This window comes from Poecilia mexicana, unplaced genomic scaffold (genome assembly GCF_051168715.1).
Source record: "Poecilia mexicana isolate PSO_F unplaced genomic scaffold, ASM5116871v1 scaffold_18, whole genome shotgun sequence".
NCBI lineage: Eukaryota > Metazoa > Chordata > Actinopteri > Cyprinodontiformes > Poeciliidae > Poecilia > Poecilia mexicana.
This window is the reverse complement of record NW_028263387.1, coordinates 9723658-9741216: the sequence shown is the minus strand read 5'-3', so window position 1 is coordinate 9741216 and position 17559 is coordinate 9723658. Positions and strand designations below refer to the sequence as shown.

The 17559-nt window shown below is 39.0% G+C and overlaps 2 protein-coding genes across 2 annotated transcripts in view; one reads left to right on the top strand and one right to left on the bottom strand.

The window, feature by feature from the left end:
- capn1 (calpain 1) overlaps positions 1 to 3190 on the top strand; it is a 33764-nt gene extending 30574 nt beyond the window's left edge. Inside the window, exons 19-22 of the mRNA XM_088015835.1 lie at positions 973 to 1051; positions 1152 to 1268; positions 1444 to 1502; positions 1583 to 3190. Coding sequence (XP_087871961.1) covers positions 973 to 1051; positions 1152 to 1268; positions 1444 to 1502; positions 1583 to 1609 — 282 coding nt within the window. The 3' untranslated portion in view covers positions 1610 to 3190. The remainder of the gene's footprint in view (positions 1 to 972; positions 1052 to 1151; positions 1269 to 1443; positions 1503 to 1582) is intronic.
- Positions 3191 to 4100: 910 nt separating this feature from the next.
- pnp5a (purine nucleoside phosphorylase 5a) lies at positions 4101 to 7182 on the bottom strand. The gene is made up of 6 exons (XM_014976753.2): positions 6972 to 7182; positions 6303 to 6472; positions 6115 to 6218; positions 5831 to 6006; positions 5545 to 5735; positions 4101 to 4899 (listed from the first exon to the last, which is right to left on the bottom strand). Exons 1-6 carry the CDS (start codon positions 6992 to 6994, stop codon positions 4682 to 4684), a joined length of 882 nt encoding a protein of 293 aa, XP_014832239.2. The 5' UTR covers positions 6995 to 7182; the 3' UTR covers positions 4101 to 4681.
- Between the last annotated feature and the right edge of the window lie 10377 nt (positions 7183 to 17559).

Below are 17559 nucleotides of genomic sequence, written 5' to 3'. Positions count from 1 at the left end.
CCATAGTGACATGCATTAACAATTCCATTTTTGCTTTTGTTTTTTTCTTTTTTTCTGCAGTTCCACATTAAAGTTTGATGCAGCTCTGCTTTCCTGAATGGACCATCTTCATCTCCACTGCAGCAAACAGGCAGCTGTTTTTTTTAATGATTACAGTACACCAAAAGGTTGCATTGTGCCCTTGTTTATATTTTTAATAGTGTAATTCTGTAAAGACAAAATATGTAAATCAGAGCTAGACCACCAGCTCTGATTTACATATCTTGCTAAATTGCGGGTTTGAATATTGCAATACTTTCCTATAACAAAATAGACCTGCAGAAACAAATTACTAATAAAATATCTTACGTATGCATAGTTGTATGCTCTGTATAGAGATTTTCCTTAGCTTTGATTGTATATTTCACAATTTTGTAATTTATCATTGTTTATTAAACTCTGAAAGCTGTGTGGCTTTGTTAATATTCTGTCCTAGAATGCGGTAAGATGTGCCCTTTTTTTTTTTTTGAGCACCTGCCCCTTTAGTGGTCTCTGCACGGCCCTGATGAGAGAACATCAAATTTTTTGTATAAATTAGTTTTTTTATTTGTAATGTCAAAAACAGCGATTTTTTTTTTTTTTTTTGCTGTTTTTGACAGCGAAAAAAATCGCTGTCAAAGATTTGGGGTATAAGACTCCAAATCTTATACCCCAGTTTTTATATGGTCTGTCATATAAAATCCCAATGAAATACCATGAAACTTAAGGTAACATGATAAAATATGATAAACGTCAACAGATATTAATACTTTATACCCTGTGCTTGAGATTTGGGGTTTGCTGAAGTACTAATGACCAATTTCTAACACAAACATTCCCATTTTTCTTTTCAAAGTACTGTGTATCTTGACAACCCATTTTAATAAAACTGAATGGTTTTATGTCTAACTTGTCTTCTCTTCCTCTGTCTCTGTGTTACTTCTGCCTCATCAGACTATATTCAGAGAGTTTGATTTGGACAAATCGGGAACCATGAGCTCCTATGAGATGCGGATGGCCCTTGAATCTGCAGGTGCGCTTCTGTTTAACATGAGTTAGGAAGAAAAACGATCAACTTTGAATTGAGACACATTTTAACCCTTGATTGTGCTGTTTCATCCTCGCCGCTGCAGGCTTCAAGCTGAACAACCATCTGTTCCAGCTGATCATCCTGCGGTACACGGAGGAAGACATGGCCATCGACTTCGACAACTTTGTCACCTGTTTGGTCCGGCTGGAGACGATGTTCAGTAAGATACTTTGATTTTACCCCCTTTTGTGACCTAAAGAAAAACCCAATATTGCTTGTATCCTGACTCTCTTTTGAAAGAAAATTACCCAGAAGGAAAATCTGCCCTGGTTTCGGTCTGTTTTTAACACAAAATGTAAGATGCAAATGGATTTTCTATTCTTTTGTCTCAACAGAAACATTTAAAAACATGGACACGGATGGAGACGGTCAAATATCCCTTAACTTCTTTCAGGTAGAGCCTGAACTCTGAATGGTATTTTAATTCATCCTGCAAACAAACTATATTCATTTCCTGCTCTCCTCGTTCCACAGTGGATCACTCTGACCATGTTTGCCTAGAGATGAGTGGAGTCCATGAACCACATCCCACTGCAACTCCAGGCCCATTATTCCCAGATTTTTTTTACATTTTTAACCTTTTTACCAGTGCCTTCACTGCTCTCTTCTCCTCCAGGATGCTCTCTGCTGAGGCCTTGTGATGCTAAAACAGACAGACTCTGTGATTCCAGTGCCTGTATCGGAAATGTGCCAATTCTTTATTCGTTGCATGTTTTGCCAATTGAACAGAGCTCACTCTGGGTGCTAATGTTTTTGTTTTGTTCTTGTTTTACCCTCAAGTAATGCTGATAAACTATATAGACATAAAAAATTAGTGGTTGGGTCTAAGTGGGTGGACACAGGGTTGTGCTTTTGTTGCATTTTTTTTTTTATATATCCACAAAATCTTTACTTTTTTACCACACATCCAAGAGGATTCTGCAGTCATTTGCTTTAGTTTCATTTTATCCTCCAGAGTTCGAGTTTGAAACGACCACCTGTGCACTCGTGGTCATTTGGCAACTCATAGAGTTTTGTCTCTCTTCCTCACCTTCTCTGATTCACAAGTATTAACGCTTCTGCTATGATTTCTTTAAATTCAAAAATGCAAACATTGCTCTAAGCCCTCAAATTTTAAACGTTAGGGAATTATTAGTTGATATTTTTCTTTCTCTTTTCTTTTCTTTTTTTTTACGTGGGCCACCTGAAGCTTTGCAACACCTCAGTCCATTGATGCAAGCAACAGAAAATGAGAGCAAGCATCTGAAAATCATGCCTAGCATTTAACGTAAACAAATATATGCAATATTACATATTGGATGTTTGCAGCAGTGCTGCTGGCCTGGCATGTTAATGTTCTTGTGCCATACTTCTACTCTTATCAGCTTTCCTGCAGCATTTCTGAGGTCTGGTGGTTTATGCACTGTATCATAGAGAATGTTTTGACTTCAATATATCCTGTCCTGTTTAGCTTTTATTATGCTCATTGTTATTATGCATGGCGTTTCGGACTGTTCTGAAATATCCTGGGTGCAGGACGACCTTTAACCTTTTTTGTAACGGCTGGATTTTATACTCTGGCAAAGGGATTATGTCAACATGTGTCATCATGAAGTGTAAGGTGAATGTGAACATTTTTGCGAAGCGGATGGAAAATGTGTGTATGAAGTGTCAAATGTAAAAATGTTCTGCTTTTAAGAATGGGGTTTTTGTTTTTTTTATTACTACTATGATGGAAGCAAGATTTTGAGATGTATAATGTTGCAACATTAAGCCTTTAAGTGTTTCATATACGAGGGGTAAGGAGGTAAAAGACATGTTTGCCATTTTAAAAAAATTAAATACATTTTGTAAATGGGAGAACGGCAACGAGTGACCTGCGTCTTTAAATCGTTCAAACCAACCCCTTTGACTTGCATCATTGCTGACGTTCTTGACTTTTGCAGCATAATGCTTATGCAATGTTGTGTAAAGTTTACGCGGGGTGATTTTTCTCGGGGTCGCTTTGTACCCGTCCATCATGCAATATTGTGGTTTACGTCGGTGCTTTCTGTCAAATCTCTGCACACACTTTGAAAATAAAAAAAAATATGAGGCTTTGAATTCACCGTCACCAAAGTGTTTTGTTTTCTGAAAGTTGGAAACTGAGATCACAATTATGAAAAAAAAAACAAGTCAAATAGAAGTGATTTTAAAGTTTATTCTCTGAACTACAGTGAGCCAACGTAGGGTCAGTAGGTCAAGGGTGATATGCCCTGTTGTCCTAGTTTTAGTAGAATGTGAGCAGCAGTGGCGTTCTGGTCAGCAGCTGATTTTTATTTATTTATTTTTATTTTTTTAAGTCAATTTGACTGAAGATGAACATGTGGATTGGCTTCTCTAGATCTCGTTGAGGGTATTAATCCTTTAATCCTGGAAATGTAATTCAGATGATAGAAGACTGACTTTGTAATCGTCTTTATGTGTCTGAAGGTTCAGGTCTGACTCCATTACTACACCCAGATTTTGGACCTGATCTCTGGTTTCTAGCTGTAATAACTGAAACTGTTTGTTGACTCCATCTCATTCCTCTTTTGATCCAAAACTAATTACTTCAGTTTTGTTTGTTCAGCTGGGAAAAACATCCCCACATGGGTTTTTATTTTCATTTTCCAAGCTGGGGACATTGCAATATAAAGCTGTGCATCATTGGATCACTTGGATCACTCCCAAACAGCTGGATGTTGTCTTGGTCTTGGAAGCTGACATTCCACCTTTTGCAGGATTTCTCTAAGAATGAGCTTTTAACCTCAATCACCGTCCTGTTGATGAACGGTCTGCATACATCCTTGTTTGTCACAGCTCAAGTTTTAAACTTTTTAAGTATAGCTCTACTTGTATACGTTGGCGACATAAAAACTTGCTTTGTTTGCCTCACTTGAAGGCCAAGTTTTACATTTTGAAGAATAGATGAGACAAAAAAAAAAAATCATGGACTACTAATTAAAAGTTGAAAAAGCATAAATTACAAACATTCTTCAGTTAACATTTATTTCAAACGGATCGTTGGAACTATAAAACAGGTAATTTTGTAAAGTTTTTTTTTGTGTGTTTTTCTTTTAGGGTTTTTGTTTTCCTTCTACTTCAGATCTTTACCAGATGTGACAGATGTAGCCACCGTCCACACCGCAACGAACCACATTAAACAAGCTGAACATTTTAATAAATAGCACTTTTAGTAGCAACAGTCATTAAAAGAAAACACAAGCGGTAAAATACCTAGTACAATATACACGTTTCAACCCCAAAAAATATTAAGATCGGTACAGAAAATTTGTAATGGTTAAGTTAAATTGTAGTTATTTTACAAGATGATCACATAAGTTAGAACAAATATGCCTTTTAAAAAAATACAAAACAAAACTGAGAAGTGACTTATTGTCGAGCCACCCTTTAGAGGAATGTATGTCCTATAGGCTCAGAGAGACACGTTTATGTTTTTGTCATATTTACACAAAATCCCAGACAAAAAAAAAAAAAAAAAAAAAGGAGTCTAGGGCAGGAAGTATTCTCCTTGGCATGATGACCTACAAATGTCCTCGGGTGACCCTGCTTTTAGATGTAGTTGTTGTTGGGCTCAATCCGGTTCACCACGGAGGAAACTAGCCGCTCCATCTGTTCCGCTCGCTGTTTGCCCGTCTGAAGGACTTCCTCGTGGTTGGCCTTCTCCTCGCTGCCGTAGTCCATCACCGCCAGGTTGGTGATCAAAGACAGGGCGACCACACGCATGCCGCAGTGGCGGGCGACGATCACCTCGTGGACGGTGCTCATGCCTAACAGAGATGATGATTTAAAAAATGAGCTTATTGGTTGGAAACCATAAGGCGATCGTAATCTGTCTGGACTCTAAAGTTTATGGCAAAGCTTTCAGGAGGTTAAGTTGAAACGATACACCTCTCTAAAAGACTCATCTGCCCTTCCTTCCTGGAAATTGAGAATACGATTACATTTATCGACTGCTTTGAGATTGTATCTTTTTATGTAGCTCAACTATCAGCAACTTTGCTTTAATAAATGCCAGCACAATTGAAGCTTATCATGCTCTGCAAACAGTATCCCAACAAAACTCCCAAGGAAGTCCTGAGAATTGCCAAACTGAAGGGACTGTCGGCGAGCAGAGAGCCCTTAGTTCAGTGGTGCCCAAAGTCGGTCCTGGATGTTTTAGTTCTCTCCCTGGTGGTAGTAACAACCTCCTAAGACTGTCTATGTTCCTCTTAGGCCTTCTAACGAGCCATCATTTGATCCAGGTGCGTTAAACCAGGGAGAGAACTAAAACATGCAGGATGCCGGCCCTCGAGGACCCACTTTGGGCACCCCTGCCTTAGTTCTTCTAAACATGCCACTCAGGTGATCACTGGAGTTAGTCACCTTTATTGGTGCCATATAATCGTAATTATGACTCATAAATATCTACTCACCAACCGCATCAACACCCAGCAAGTGGAGCATTCGGCATTCTGCGATCGTCTCGAATGATGGGCCGCCCAGCACGCAGTACACTCCCTCCTTCAAGAAGGCTCCGTACCCCAGCTCCTGTCCTACTTCCATGGCCAGCTGCTGCAGGTCTCGGTCGTATGCGTCAGACATGCAGGGGAACCGCACGCCAAACCTGCGAAAGGGGGGAAAAAAGGTGCATTGTTGAGTAACAACAGTCTGCAAAACCGTCCAGTGGCGAGTCAGTAGATGCAGGAGAGTTGTGTTTACCTTTCATCATTGGGTCCAACCAGCGGGTTGTTGCCGGCGAACCCAGGCAGGTTGATGTGGTCTTTGATGATCATGATGTCGCCCACCTTAAAGTCTTGGTTCAGGCCTCCGGCAGCGTTGGTGATCACCACTGTCTGGACACCAAGCAGCTTGAAAATGCGCATAGGCAGAGTGATCTGGGGAAAACAAAAAACAAAAACACACAAACCTCAGTTTAAAGTTGGCTTGGATGCTTTTTGATCCAGATTCTACAAGAAATCCAGGCTGGAGCAGGACAAACTTACCCTCTGGATCGGATAGCCTTCATAGAGGTGGAAGCGGCCCTGCATGCAGACACAGGGTTTTCCCTTCATGGTGCCGAACACCAGCCGTCCCGCGTGTCCGTGCACTGAGGAGAAACCACAACTGGTCTGTAAATATCGTGCAGCACATGGTGGCCCCGTCTGAGGGGGTTTCGTGTGACGCGGCTCACCGGTGCTCTGAGGGAAGTTGGGGATGTCCTTGTAGTTGAAGGCCACCTGGTCCTTCAACAGATCGGCCAGCCCTCCGAGGCCCGAGCCGCACACGATGCCCACGGTGGGGCGCATGTCGATCTGCGCCAGCAGCCAGTCAGCGGTGGCCTTGCAGTCTTCATAGCTCAATCTGGATGGGGTTGACACACACAAAAAAGGGCAAAGATTAGCATGACGGCGAATGAGCATGAAGTAGACCAATGAAGGAAAATTGCACGGCTTCCATGCACTTTTCTTCAGGCTTAAGGTTTAATCTGAGTGAAGCTATTTATAAATTCTGACCTTTTATGTTGCTGCTCCCATCAAATCCACTGGGTAATACATTACAACTAATTTTCTTATAGTTTTTATTTATGTTGCATATAAAATATCCGCTCAAAAATGACAGTACCACTAAATTCTAACCTTGAGTATTTTTATTTCTACGTGACTTCACTTGGAGATCAAATTAAATGTATTGCATTAAATGTCTTTAAACTTCTAATGTCTTTGGCCCTGAACACATCTCTGTGCCATCCCCCCACACCCTCTACCCATGCCCACACATTCCTGAACCCTATTTTTTGCTCCAGGAAGGACCCACGTGTCCAGCAGAATAAGGAAAGCTATCTTTTTAAATTATCACTCACCCGTTGTTCGACTCTGGAAACATTTCGGAAGGTTGAATTAAAAGTTTGGTGAAAATAAAAAGGGAAAACAGTGGACTGTGAGCTCCAAAACACTGGGGGAAAAAGTTTATGAATAATCGGTGAATCTTCGGTCTTTGAAAGTTTCCTTAAGCCTTGAAATCCTGTGGTTGAGTTTCGAATGTCTGTCCTGTTCCTGAGCAGAAGGATCCTCTCGCCGGGTTTATATTACAGACAGAGGAAGCGCTCCTCCCATGCACCGAATCACGCCTGAAGAAGCTGCAGCGTCATTGGTCGAATAGACACACCTTCAAAATAATGTACACTGAAAAAAAGAGGGGAAAAAATCGACCAAAAAAGTCCAACTTGGTTCAGTCCACTCCCTTTACTGCAGGAGCGTCAGCACTTGCGCCAGCAGAAACATGTGTACACCTCGCCGTCAGCAGGAAGTTGTTTTGCAACTTTCACCGTGTTGCTAAGTGAATGATCAATCGGGTCTTTATGGACTTGGTGTGCGTTGCCGTTTCTCCGATGCGGAACAAGATAAGCCTGGAGGATTCAGCATGACATGCGAAATGTTTTGTTTTCAGCAACACGTGGATTCTGATTCATGATCGTGTTGTGAAAACATTTTGTGCTTTCCATTACAAGCTTTTTTTTTTTAAGTGCTTTATCACACGAGCGTTTTATGGGACCATTTATTGACACTTTCTCCACTTTCCCCACTCAAATAAAACACATTTTTTCTTAAGAGTTTTCTTCTTGATAACCTATTTATGATTCTGTTGTGTATTTAAATTTTATGTGCTGCCATAAAGGACAACATACTTACTAGTGAGCACAGATTTACTGATTACACAAATATGAGTTAATAAAAATGTAAACAATCTGTATTGATGCTCTGAATGGTTCTAAAACGGCAAATAAATTAATTTAAAGTTTCCGTAATGCCATGCCCCAATTACTGCTGTCTTATAAAAAAAAAAACACACAAGACGAGGATTTTTGTAGTATATTTGTTTTACAAAAACTCATCTTGAACATATTTATTAATGCAAATACATCAACTATAATGATCTATAACGAGCTTTCCCCCCTCCATTCAGCTAAAATAAAACTTGTTTAAAGCCACAAATGTTGCACTAACATTTCAATTTTTTTTAAATAAATAAAGGAAATTTGTTGTAATTTTTAAAGAATCACAGTTTTACTGGTATTTTTAGGTTGTTGGCTGAAAAAAACAACAACAAAATAAGAGGATGGATGTATTTTCTTTATGTGAAAAATGAAGCAAAGCACTTTCCACCCTAAATGACAGGAGAAATGTAAAGAAAAAAATATTACTGGTTACTTTCAGTGTTAAATTCAAAAACTGATGGAGCTTTCATTTCTCATATTTATTTTTTTAAAGTTTCTTTTTGTCTAACATAGGTGCAACAATAAATAATTTGTCAGAAAGAATTATAGTTAACAGTCTGAATCGTTTGAATAGTTTGATTTTCTTGTTTAAAATGTGCCTGCATTGTTTTCTTTACTCTTTCAGCAAGATAGTTTTTGAAAAAATGTCCTCAGTTATTTGCAGAATTCAAATGGGAGAACCAGCCAAACAGATTTCCAGTCACAAAGTAAAGTCTCTCCCCATGACGGAGACAGAAGGCCGAGACCTGAACACGGAGCAGAAACCCAAACTGGTTCTGAGAAAGTAAACAGTGTCTGACCCATCGGGTGTTTCCTGCTCCCTATTTTGTCATAATGACAGATAAGGCCGTGATCTGTCACCCGAACCTCCGGGCTTTATACTTTGATCAATTCTTTGTGTATTTTTCCAAACTTTTACAAAAGATAAATCTAGTTTTTCAAAGTTCAAATTCTGTGCATGAACTCAGTTTGCTTTTCCGCAACAGGAACATTTGATGAGGTTTGATCTTCATGAACTAAAGGAAACTTTGACGTTCATTCGCCAACTTACATTTTTACGTATTTTTTGTTAATGTCTTTGTAATTGCTTAACCATTTTTTTTTTCTTTTTGCAACTAGATGACATATAACCATTCCATATAATCCTAGCAAAACTAAATATCGGTTATATAATCAATTACTCTTGTGTTTTTTCCCCCATAATGTTAGAATAGAATAGAAAAATCCCTTATTGTCTCACAATGGGAGACAATTCTGTGCAGCAGCAGCAGCAGCAAAGTGACTCACACAAAGATAGAAAATAACAAATATTCTACAATAAGGGCAACATTTCAACACAAATCTAAAAGTGTTTAAAATTTAGACTCCCTGATGGAGCAATTTTATGCCTCACACAGATATTTAAAGATTTAAAACAGCTGATAATAAAGTTGCTCCAACACTCAACAGTCTAATAAAGTGACTCACATCATTGTATGCAGTGGAAATAAGAGCGGCTTCCTTCATTAGCATCCAAACCATCATAATCTCCCTCCGGAGCAGATAAAGCGTCGGCACAAGGTGTGTTTATGATGTTTCCTGCGCTGAGGGAAAACGTTATACGTTGTAAATGTGTGTATTTTACTCATCTGCTGCCGGTAAGCGTTCATCTGTGTGTTCGAGAAACTTCCTGCTTGAAGTCAGTAAAACAAAGAAATTGCAAGTGAAGAAGCAATAAAATGTTTGAAGGGATGTTATAAACCTTTTTGAGGTGACTGCCACCCGGCTGGTCAGCGCGTCCTTTATCTGATTTACAGTTTTGAATAAAAACAACAACAACAACAACAGGAGACGCTTTTAGTGGAGGAAGGAAGAAAAGAAGGACCTTGGAAATTGTTGTGCAATATGAGTTGATTGTCTGTTTGGGGAGTCTGAGTAAAACAGAGTGAACTTTCAATAAATATTTCCTTTTCATCAATCTCATTGTTAAAATTTGCATTCTGAGAAACCTCTCAGAGAGATTTCATGCGGCAGATGTCACAGCTTTTCAGAAGTTTACCACAATATGCACTTGTGGTAAACGTGTGAAAAGCTAAAAGATGCATCCTGACATCTGAGATGTGATGACTCCGAGGTGAAACCATCATCATCTGCGGTTCTCTCCTGGTGAGCTTCGGCGGTTTCTGTTGCCCCTCTTACCATCCCATTCCCTGCATTCGATGGCAAGATAAACTCTGCAATTACTGATCTGACTGTAGATATTGGGAAGCTTTTTTTTTTTTTATTAAGGCGTTCTTTTCTTGTAGCTGTTTGACTTCCAAAGATCACAACACATTTATCTCAGGGAAACAGGCAGTCATGGAAACTAACTGGAAGTTCAGAAAATACTCATCAAATTAATCAAACAGGAACTTCAAGTAATAATAATAATAAAAAAAAGCTACACTGCACATTTTGTTGAGGTCTTCGACACATTTTTCCTGGGATCACTGTAGTTTAACACAACCTGAGTTATTTTTTGTGTTGCAAAACCTCCATTTGCAGATTACATGACGCTTAAGATGAGAAGACTTGATGGAATGATGTGTGACCATGATGCAGCCCTGTGAAATGGCAGAAAAGACTCTTTACATCATATGGTGGCTTCATGACCACCAGTTGACGGATGCATTTGTCACTGGCTCGGCTCGGGGAATGTGTTGCTAAACGGCGAGTTAGAGACACCCGGAAGACGCTGTGAAACGCACTGGAATCAATCAGTGGGTTAAAATAAGACTCAAAGCAAATGGCTAAGAACACGATGCGACGTATCAAGGACTCAACCAATGATGAGCAAACACGCCACTATCAGAGATGAGATAGCTGCCCATTACGCTGCTGTAAAGATTGAATGATCTCAGATTTTAATGGTACGTTACGCTCCAGCCCAAGAGAATGTTTGCATTGCTGCTGATAACTTATGTACCAACTTACAGCCTCTATCACAAGCTCAAGTGGAGAGAAGTCACATGTGGAGTATGAGACCTTGGGCCCCTCTTGTTTAATAAATACAGTACAAACTCCCTCTGGTTCAGGTTATATAAGAAATAATACAATTAGTTACCATAACTACACGGATGATGCACAGCTCAGCATTACAATGTCATCAGGTGACTCTGAACCCATCCAAATACCAAACAGAAAGAAAAACAATCAATGTGTGCCACAACTTTCTCCAGCTCAACAAAAACAAAACTGAAGTTATTATTATCGTTGGACAGGGAGTTATTACAGCTAGAAGCCATCGATCGGGCCGAAGATCTGGGCGTGGCGATGGACTCTGACATGAACCTTCAGAGCCACATAAAGATAGTCACAAAGTCAGCCTTCTATCACCTGAAGAACATTTCCAGGATTAAAAAAATAATGTTCCAGCTAGATCTAGAGAAATTAATCCATGCTTTTATTTTTAGTGATTTAGTGACTGATTACTGCAACAGCGTCTTCACAGGTCTGCCTAAAAAAATCCACTCTCCAGCTGCAGCTGATCCACAACGTTGCTGCTCACGTTCTCACTAAAACCAAGAAGACAGAGCACATCACCCCAGGTTTATAGTTTCTGCATCCCCAGAACCAAAAGTAAGTTTTTATGAGCCACAAATCTGGAACAAACTTCCAGAAAACTGCAAAACTGCCAAAACTCTGAGACTAAGCCCCCTTCCCCAGTTTAGAGTTGCAGTTAATTAATTACTGGATAAATATATTTGATGCATATTTGCTGGTTGATCTTGATGACATTATTTTTTTTTTTTACAAAATCTAATGTTTATTGCTTGTTTCATAATTGGTTACAGTATTACGTTTTTATGTTGCAAAGCACTTTGAACAACTATATTTGCTGTGCAAATAAACCCAACACTGTTTGAGTTATGGCTTCCGTATATCTTCTGTTATTCCTATGGAAAGCTGTTAACTCTCACCTGATAACACACAAAGTTCTTTGACTTGCTGACCTCTCCGCTCCTCCCCAGGTAAAGCAAACACGCCTCCGGCTCAGCCAATCAGTCGGGGCCGTCTGACCAGCAATCAGAGGTTTCATTCAACCTCTGAATGACACAGCAATAAAAAACAAAAAGGTCCTACAGGACGAAACAGGAAAACCTGCAAATCAACATCTGGTTAGAAATGTTGGTTTTCATTTTAAATGCTTCACAAGCTGAAGGATGGAACGATGAATGGAGTTTAAATTGGTTTCCATAAAATCTTCTCTGTCAGATGTGTTACTTTAAATCAGTTCTTCTTTAGTCCTTTGGTTTGCAGACGCCACATGAAAACAAGCACTGTTCAACACACACTGTTAGCGTTGCTCGACCTCGCGTAGCCTGACCGGACACACGGCTGATCATGCCTCCACCTCAACAACAGATTCAAAGCGGCAAACCGATTGGTTTCAGGACAGCTCCTTGGCAGCGACTAGCACATTCTCTTTCCCTACAATCAGAAAGCACTTTTGGCGTCACGTTTCAAAACTAGTGGTAAACATTTAATTGCAGTTTTTTTTTATTTTTATTTTTTTAACATGTGCTTTGGGCCTCCATTGAACCATCAAACAGAGATGGAGAACCTCTTGCCAAGAGGCTGCTGGACCCAAACTGCAACATTTCTTACATTTTCAGCTGCTGCGGTTTGCTTTCACACTGCTCTGTCTCAAACGATCCAAACCAAGTCAGAAACCTGTTCCCCTCCTTGCCAGTCAAATGTTTGGCATGACAACATGAAGCTTTTTTTATCTTAATGTTTTTTTTTTTTTACTTATAACATAAGATTAAGTTAACCTTTGTTACATTTAAGTGGAAAGATTTACTTTTTAAGCTACCATTTTACCAACATTTTTGATAGGAATAAACAACATAACATTATACTGACAGCCGAAAATAGCAGAGGTAGTGTGATGGTCTGGGGTTGCATTACTGTTATGAAATTAAATCTTTTTTTTTTAAACTACATTTATCAGATATTTAAATTTACTTCATGAACTGAAACTTAACCTACATTATGTTTTTGATGAAACATTTAAGTGAAAAAAAAAAAAAGCAAATAGGGAAGACATTCTTTCTTTTGTCCTTTGGTCACTGACTTTAATTAAACGTGCTTCATTGTGGCTTTATGATGAAAAAAATAAAGATAACTACGGACAGATTGCTTACAGGAGGATCAGCTTGGCCTGATCTGAGCGCAGTTTGACATCCAGAGTAGTTCAAACAAGCCAGAACAGACTGAAAGCTGCTGCCACGTTATTTGCCTTTTCAAGGTGTTTTATCTTCTTTTGTTTGTCCGTTTTTTTTGAGGTCAGACACAAACCTTCCCGTTGAGCATTCGCTGCAGTACCACAGAAGAAGATTCTTGGTAGCCTTGACGATTCTCTAAAGTCAGGGAAGATTGATGATGATGATGTAGAAATGGTGAAATTAGTCCTTATGAAACGTTAATCAGATTCCGACTTTAGCGCCATTAGTCTAAAATGTACTACTCTCATTTGTGTGTTCAAAACAAAACAAAAAACAACAAAACATGTCAATATACAACTTAAGCCAAGCATAAAAGCAAAATGTGTAGAAAACAAACTCTTGTCACATGAATCTGAAGTAACGGCTTGGTACTTTCGCATCGTAATGCATGGATTTCTGGTTTCTGCCGACTTCCTTGGGGATGTTTGTGCCGGTCTTTGCTCTGACGTCTTCCATAACGAAACATCGGCTCCACGACCCAGATTTAAAACAGTCACATCAGAAACACGTTCATAGCGTTCTCATTGCTACCTCAGACAATTATTTTAATAATACTGACTTTAAAGATTTTCTTCATTGTAATTCTTGGCCACCTTTTTAATTTTTTTTTTTATTGCAGTATTAGCATGCATTGTTGTTCTGGATATAGGTCAAGTTTCTACAGTGTAACGTAGTTTTGATCATTTACAACTGAAATGTTATTGTTAAACATTTTCTGGCCTCAAACTGATAATGTGTGAATACACTTTAGAAATTAATTTACCTTTTTAACTGTCCCTGTTCTGACTGACGGACAGCAGCTCCACCCCACAACACCGGAAAGGATTTTGCTCCAAGCATAATCCTTCGTCCTATTGGAGACACCAAGAGCCTCTAAACATCTTAATTTCTTACATAAACTGAAATATTTATTTTGTTCACGCATTTGTCAAACCTTTTGTACAGGTAGACACAGAAATCTACTGAAAAGCAAATTCAAGGTGACTTTTTTCTTTTTTTAAAAAAAAAAAATGTTTCTAGAAGCAAACCTTTATGTTTTACTTAATCTCTATTTAGGCCATCTGACCATAAATAAGACAATTATGTGAGCAAAAGTGAGATTATGTCAAAAAAAAGAAGAAAGTCAGTAATATGAGCTTTAAAAAAGTCACCATGTCACATAAGTAATCAATTATTTAAACTCTAATATCAAATTACTGATGATTTTAAAAGTTTTCCTCACATATTTTTTTGCATGTGAACACATGTAAGATGCATATCATGCATTTTCTCACAGGGATGAAAAAAGAGAAGCGTCTGCATGTGACGACAGAATCACACAGTTCCATCTTCAGTCGGCGTTGAAAGTCGCAGACCTTTGCTCTCGATCGCATAGTTTTAGTGGAAAACCTTCCTTGCGGAAGAGTTTTTAGCAGAGTCTAAAACAAAGTCAAACCTTCGCTCATCAGGTGTGCAGAGAGTCTCTGGGTCGTCCGTGGAGTCGGGTTACATAACGGACGAACAACATGACCTGTTTATCTTTCAGCTTCTCTCTGTGTCAACGCTCCACATCAGCTGTGCTGCTTCCAGATAAGACAGCCACACAACTGGGACACAAACGGACCAAACATCTGGAAAGTACCGGACCCTCGTTCACCTCCAACATGGAGGTCCTCCAGTAGTTTATCAGTGCAGAGCCGATGGAGGAAGCGTGATTAATTAAGAGCGACGGGTTAAATCCCTTTAGAATATTTCCATAGTCATTGTTTGTTGTCTCTCTGTGATCTCTGACTTTTCTCCTACCTACTGGGCAGACCTGACGACCTTATTTTGCAATTTCTCACATCTGTTACATAACTACTTCTGCCTGAGCTTTAGCTGCTCATTACAGGCTTTTCTACTGTTGGATTCTGACTTGATGATCCCAAAAACTGCTTTCTTCTTCGTTTAAGCAAGTGATAATCAAGACCCAAAGCCAGAGCCAGCACTATCTAGAACTGCAGACTGCTCTGACAAAAATACATATGTGCGCAAACTTTGTCTACAGTGTCTTATTTTCTCTATTTGTTATGTATTTGATTAAAATAGCAAACTATAATGTTATTGATAAAACGTGTCACACATGGAAAAGAAAAGGTGCAACTGGTGCAGTTCTGTTTTCTTAACTTTCAACATTAAACCTATTTAAGCTGTTTTGCAAACTTCCTCTCTGACTTCTGCAAAGTTAGAGAGAAGTCTAGGGTGAAAATAATTTCTCATGTGGTCATGTAATTCACATGATCGTAATTGTCCTTCCACTCTGCAGTCGCGCTCCAATTCTTGTTGCAGCAGCTCATACAAAACATTCAAGTTTACGACTGCATCGTCACCTAATGTGACAAAGAGCCAGGGGAAGGTCTGCCTTTCACTTCTGAGCCATGCTAAGGAGCAGGATTTGAAGATCTGCGTTTGGCTGAGTCCCGACTCACATCACCTGACTGTGATCTCACTGAATGGAAACACCTGACTGTAACCTCGTTCTGCAGACTCACACAGCAGCGCCAGCAGATCTTAGATGCGTCGCGTTCGGCCGACAAACCTCAGGTAGAGCGTCATCTCAAAGAACATTTCTGAGGCTTCTCAAAGTCCTCAACAACGTCGTACTTTCAGTGTAGAATTTTCTTTTTGATACGTCCAAAAAGCTCAAGGCGCTTTAGGTAAAACTTACATTTTTTTATTTTTAACAGTCTACCAAGAAGCCTCACATGCAGCCTTGCAGCAACTGGAGTTTATCTGAGCATTGTCAGGCAGGGAAAACTGATTTTATTTTATTTTATTTGCACAGTTAGAGAAATAAAAAGCATAAAGACCAACGCTTATCAAAGTGAAAGAAGAGACATTAGCCTGCCAGCTGAAGAATAAGGAAAAGTTACACACTTTACAAGCGTTTCCTCTGCAGAGGTCATGTGTCCGGATGAGGTAGATCAGAAAAGGCCAACGTCGCGTTCAGGATGCGGCTTCGCTTCATGGGAAATCGAAATTAGAGGAGCTGTGGACTCAGTGGAGCCCATCAGATCAAACCAAATGGACTGACTTTGCACGTGCTTTTGTTTATGTGTGTGTTTAATTGAGGGATGAGATTAGATACTTACTGCAGCCCTTCTGGCACGAACTGAAAAACTTTTCTGTGCCATTTTTTTGGACAAACCTCAATTTCAGAGGGCTAGCAAACAAGAATGTCAAGGCTTTCCAGATTTCAAATTGGATTGAAGTCTGTATTGCAATAAGATTTTAAATACGAGCTGAAAAGCTACACTGGATTTTATGCATGTGATTCTGCAAGTCAGAGTGAAGGAAGGCTGAATCTAAACAGGCACCCCACACTTATCAGATTGTCGCTTCTAAGAAATTACAAATAAGTGCTCCTTTTATGTTAGTATTTCATATAGAGGCAAAGTGCATTAAAGCTGTTTCTTAAGGCAGTGGAACTTGAAGAAATGACCCGAGTGGACCAGAAACCAGCCGCGTGTCTCAGGTGTTGAGTGGTTTTTCACTGACCAGTTCAACTGAGGACAGCTTTTGTTTCTATTTGAATCTTTTTTTTTTTTTTTTTTTACTAATTCACGTGCTGTAAGAGAAAATCAGGTTTCAGGTCATGAGATGTGGAGAGAAGGATTCCTTGTCTCGATGCAGCTGGTCGTGTGATTCAGTACAAGAAGACGACCCAAATGTGATTAGGTTTTTCTTTTTAAAGCTTTGGCTTATTTGTAGCTTCCATGATGAAACGTGTTCGGTTTTGTTGTAGAAAGATTCTCACAAGTGTTTTATTAAGATTATCTAGTGCCAACATCTCTATTTCTCACCAGGCATGAACACAAAGACAAACAGAGGCACAAAGAGAGGCTCTCTCAAGAATAATACTAATAAAAGAGGAAAATATTTATTTTTTTCTCATTATTGACTGATGCTTTTTCTTGTAAATCTATCAGTGAACGTCCTTTACTCACTTACGCCGAAACTGCTTTTGTTTTTTTTACAGAAACTTATACATTTTGGCTCGTTAAGATCCAATGGGGACCTCTAGTGGTCAAATTTGGTAACACATTCAGAAAATCAGGTAACCTCAAAGGCGGGAATAAAAACAAGAAAAATCCAGGGAAAAAACACGCAGGTGGTATCAAAACATGTTGATTTGGATGTAAATGTAAAGCACAAGTTTAAAAGATTTATAGGATAATTTTTTTTATTCATTAAACAAATGGCTTTAAATGCTTTAAATGTAATATTTTCATCACTTAAAATAACTAATAAAAAACTTCCCAAAAATAACTAATCTAGATATCCAATCCAAAATAAAATGCGCTTAAGTATTATTTTATCAGCCGAATCAAATGACTTTTTGTTTTTATGGTGCCAAATGACATCAATGTGAAGATATGTTACACAACTTACGTTATAACTGTTTAATA

Bases quoted from the DNA above. Each gene is read 5' to 3' on its own strand.
- pnp5a (XM_014976753.2), bottom strand. From the start codon at position 6,994: ATGTTTCCAGAGTCGAACAACGG. The intron at 6,219-6,302 runs GTGAGCCGCGTC...GTTTCTCCTCAG, and splicing joins CAACTTCCCTCAGAGCACCG to TGCACGGACACGCGGGACGG. The intron at 4,900-5,544 runs GTGAGTAGATAT...CATCTCTGTTAG, and splicing joins GCTGGGTGTTGATGCGGTTG to GCATGAGCACCGTCCACGAG.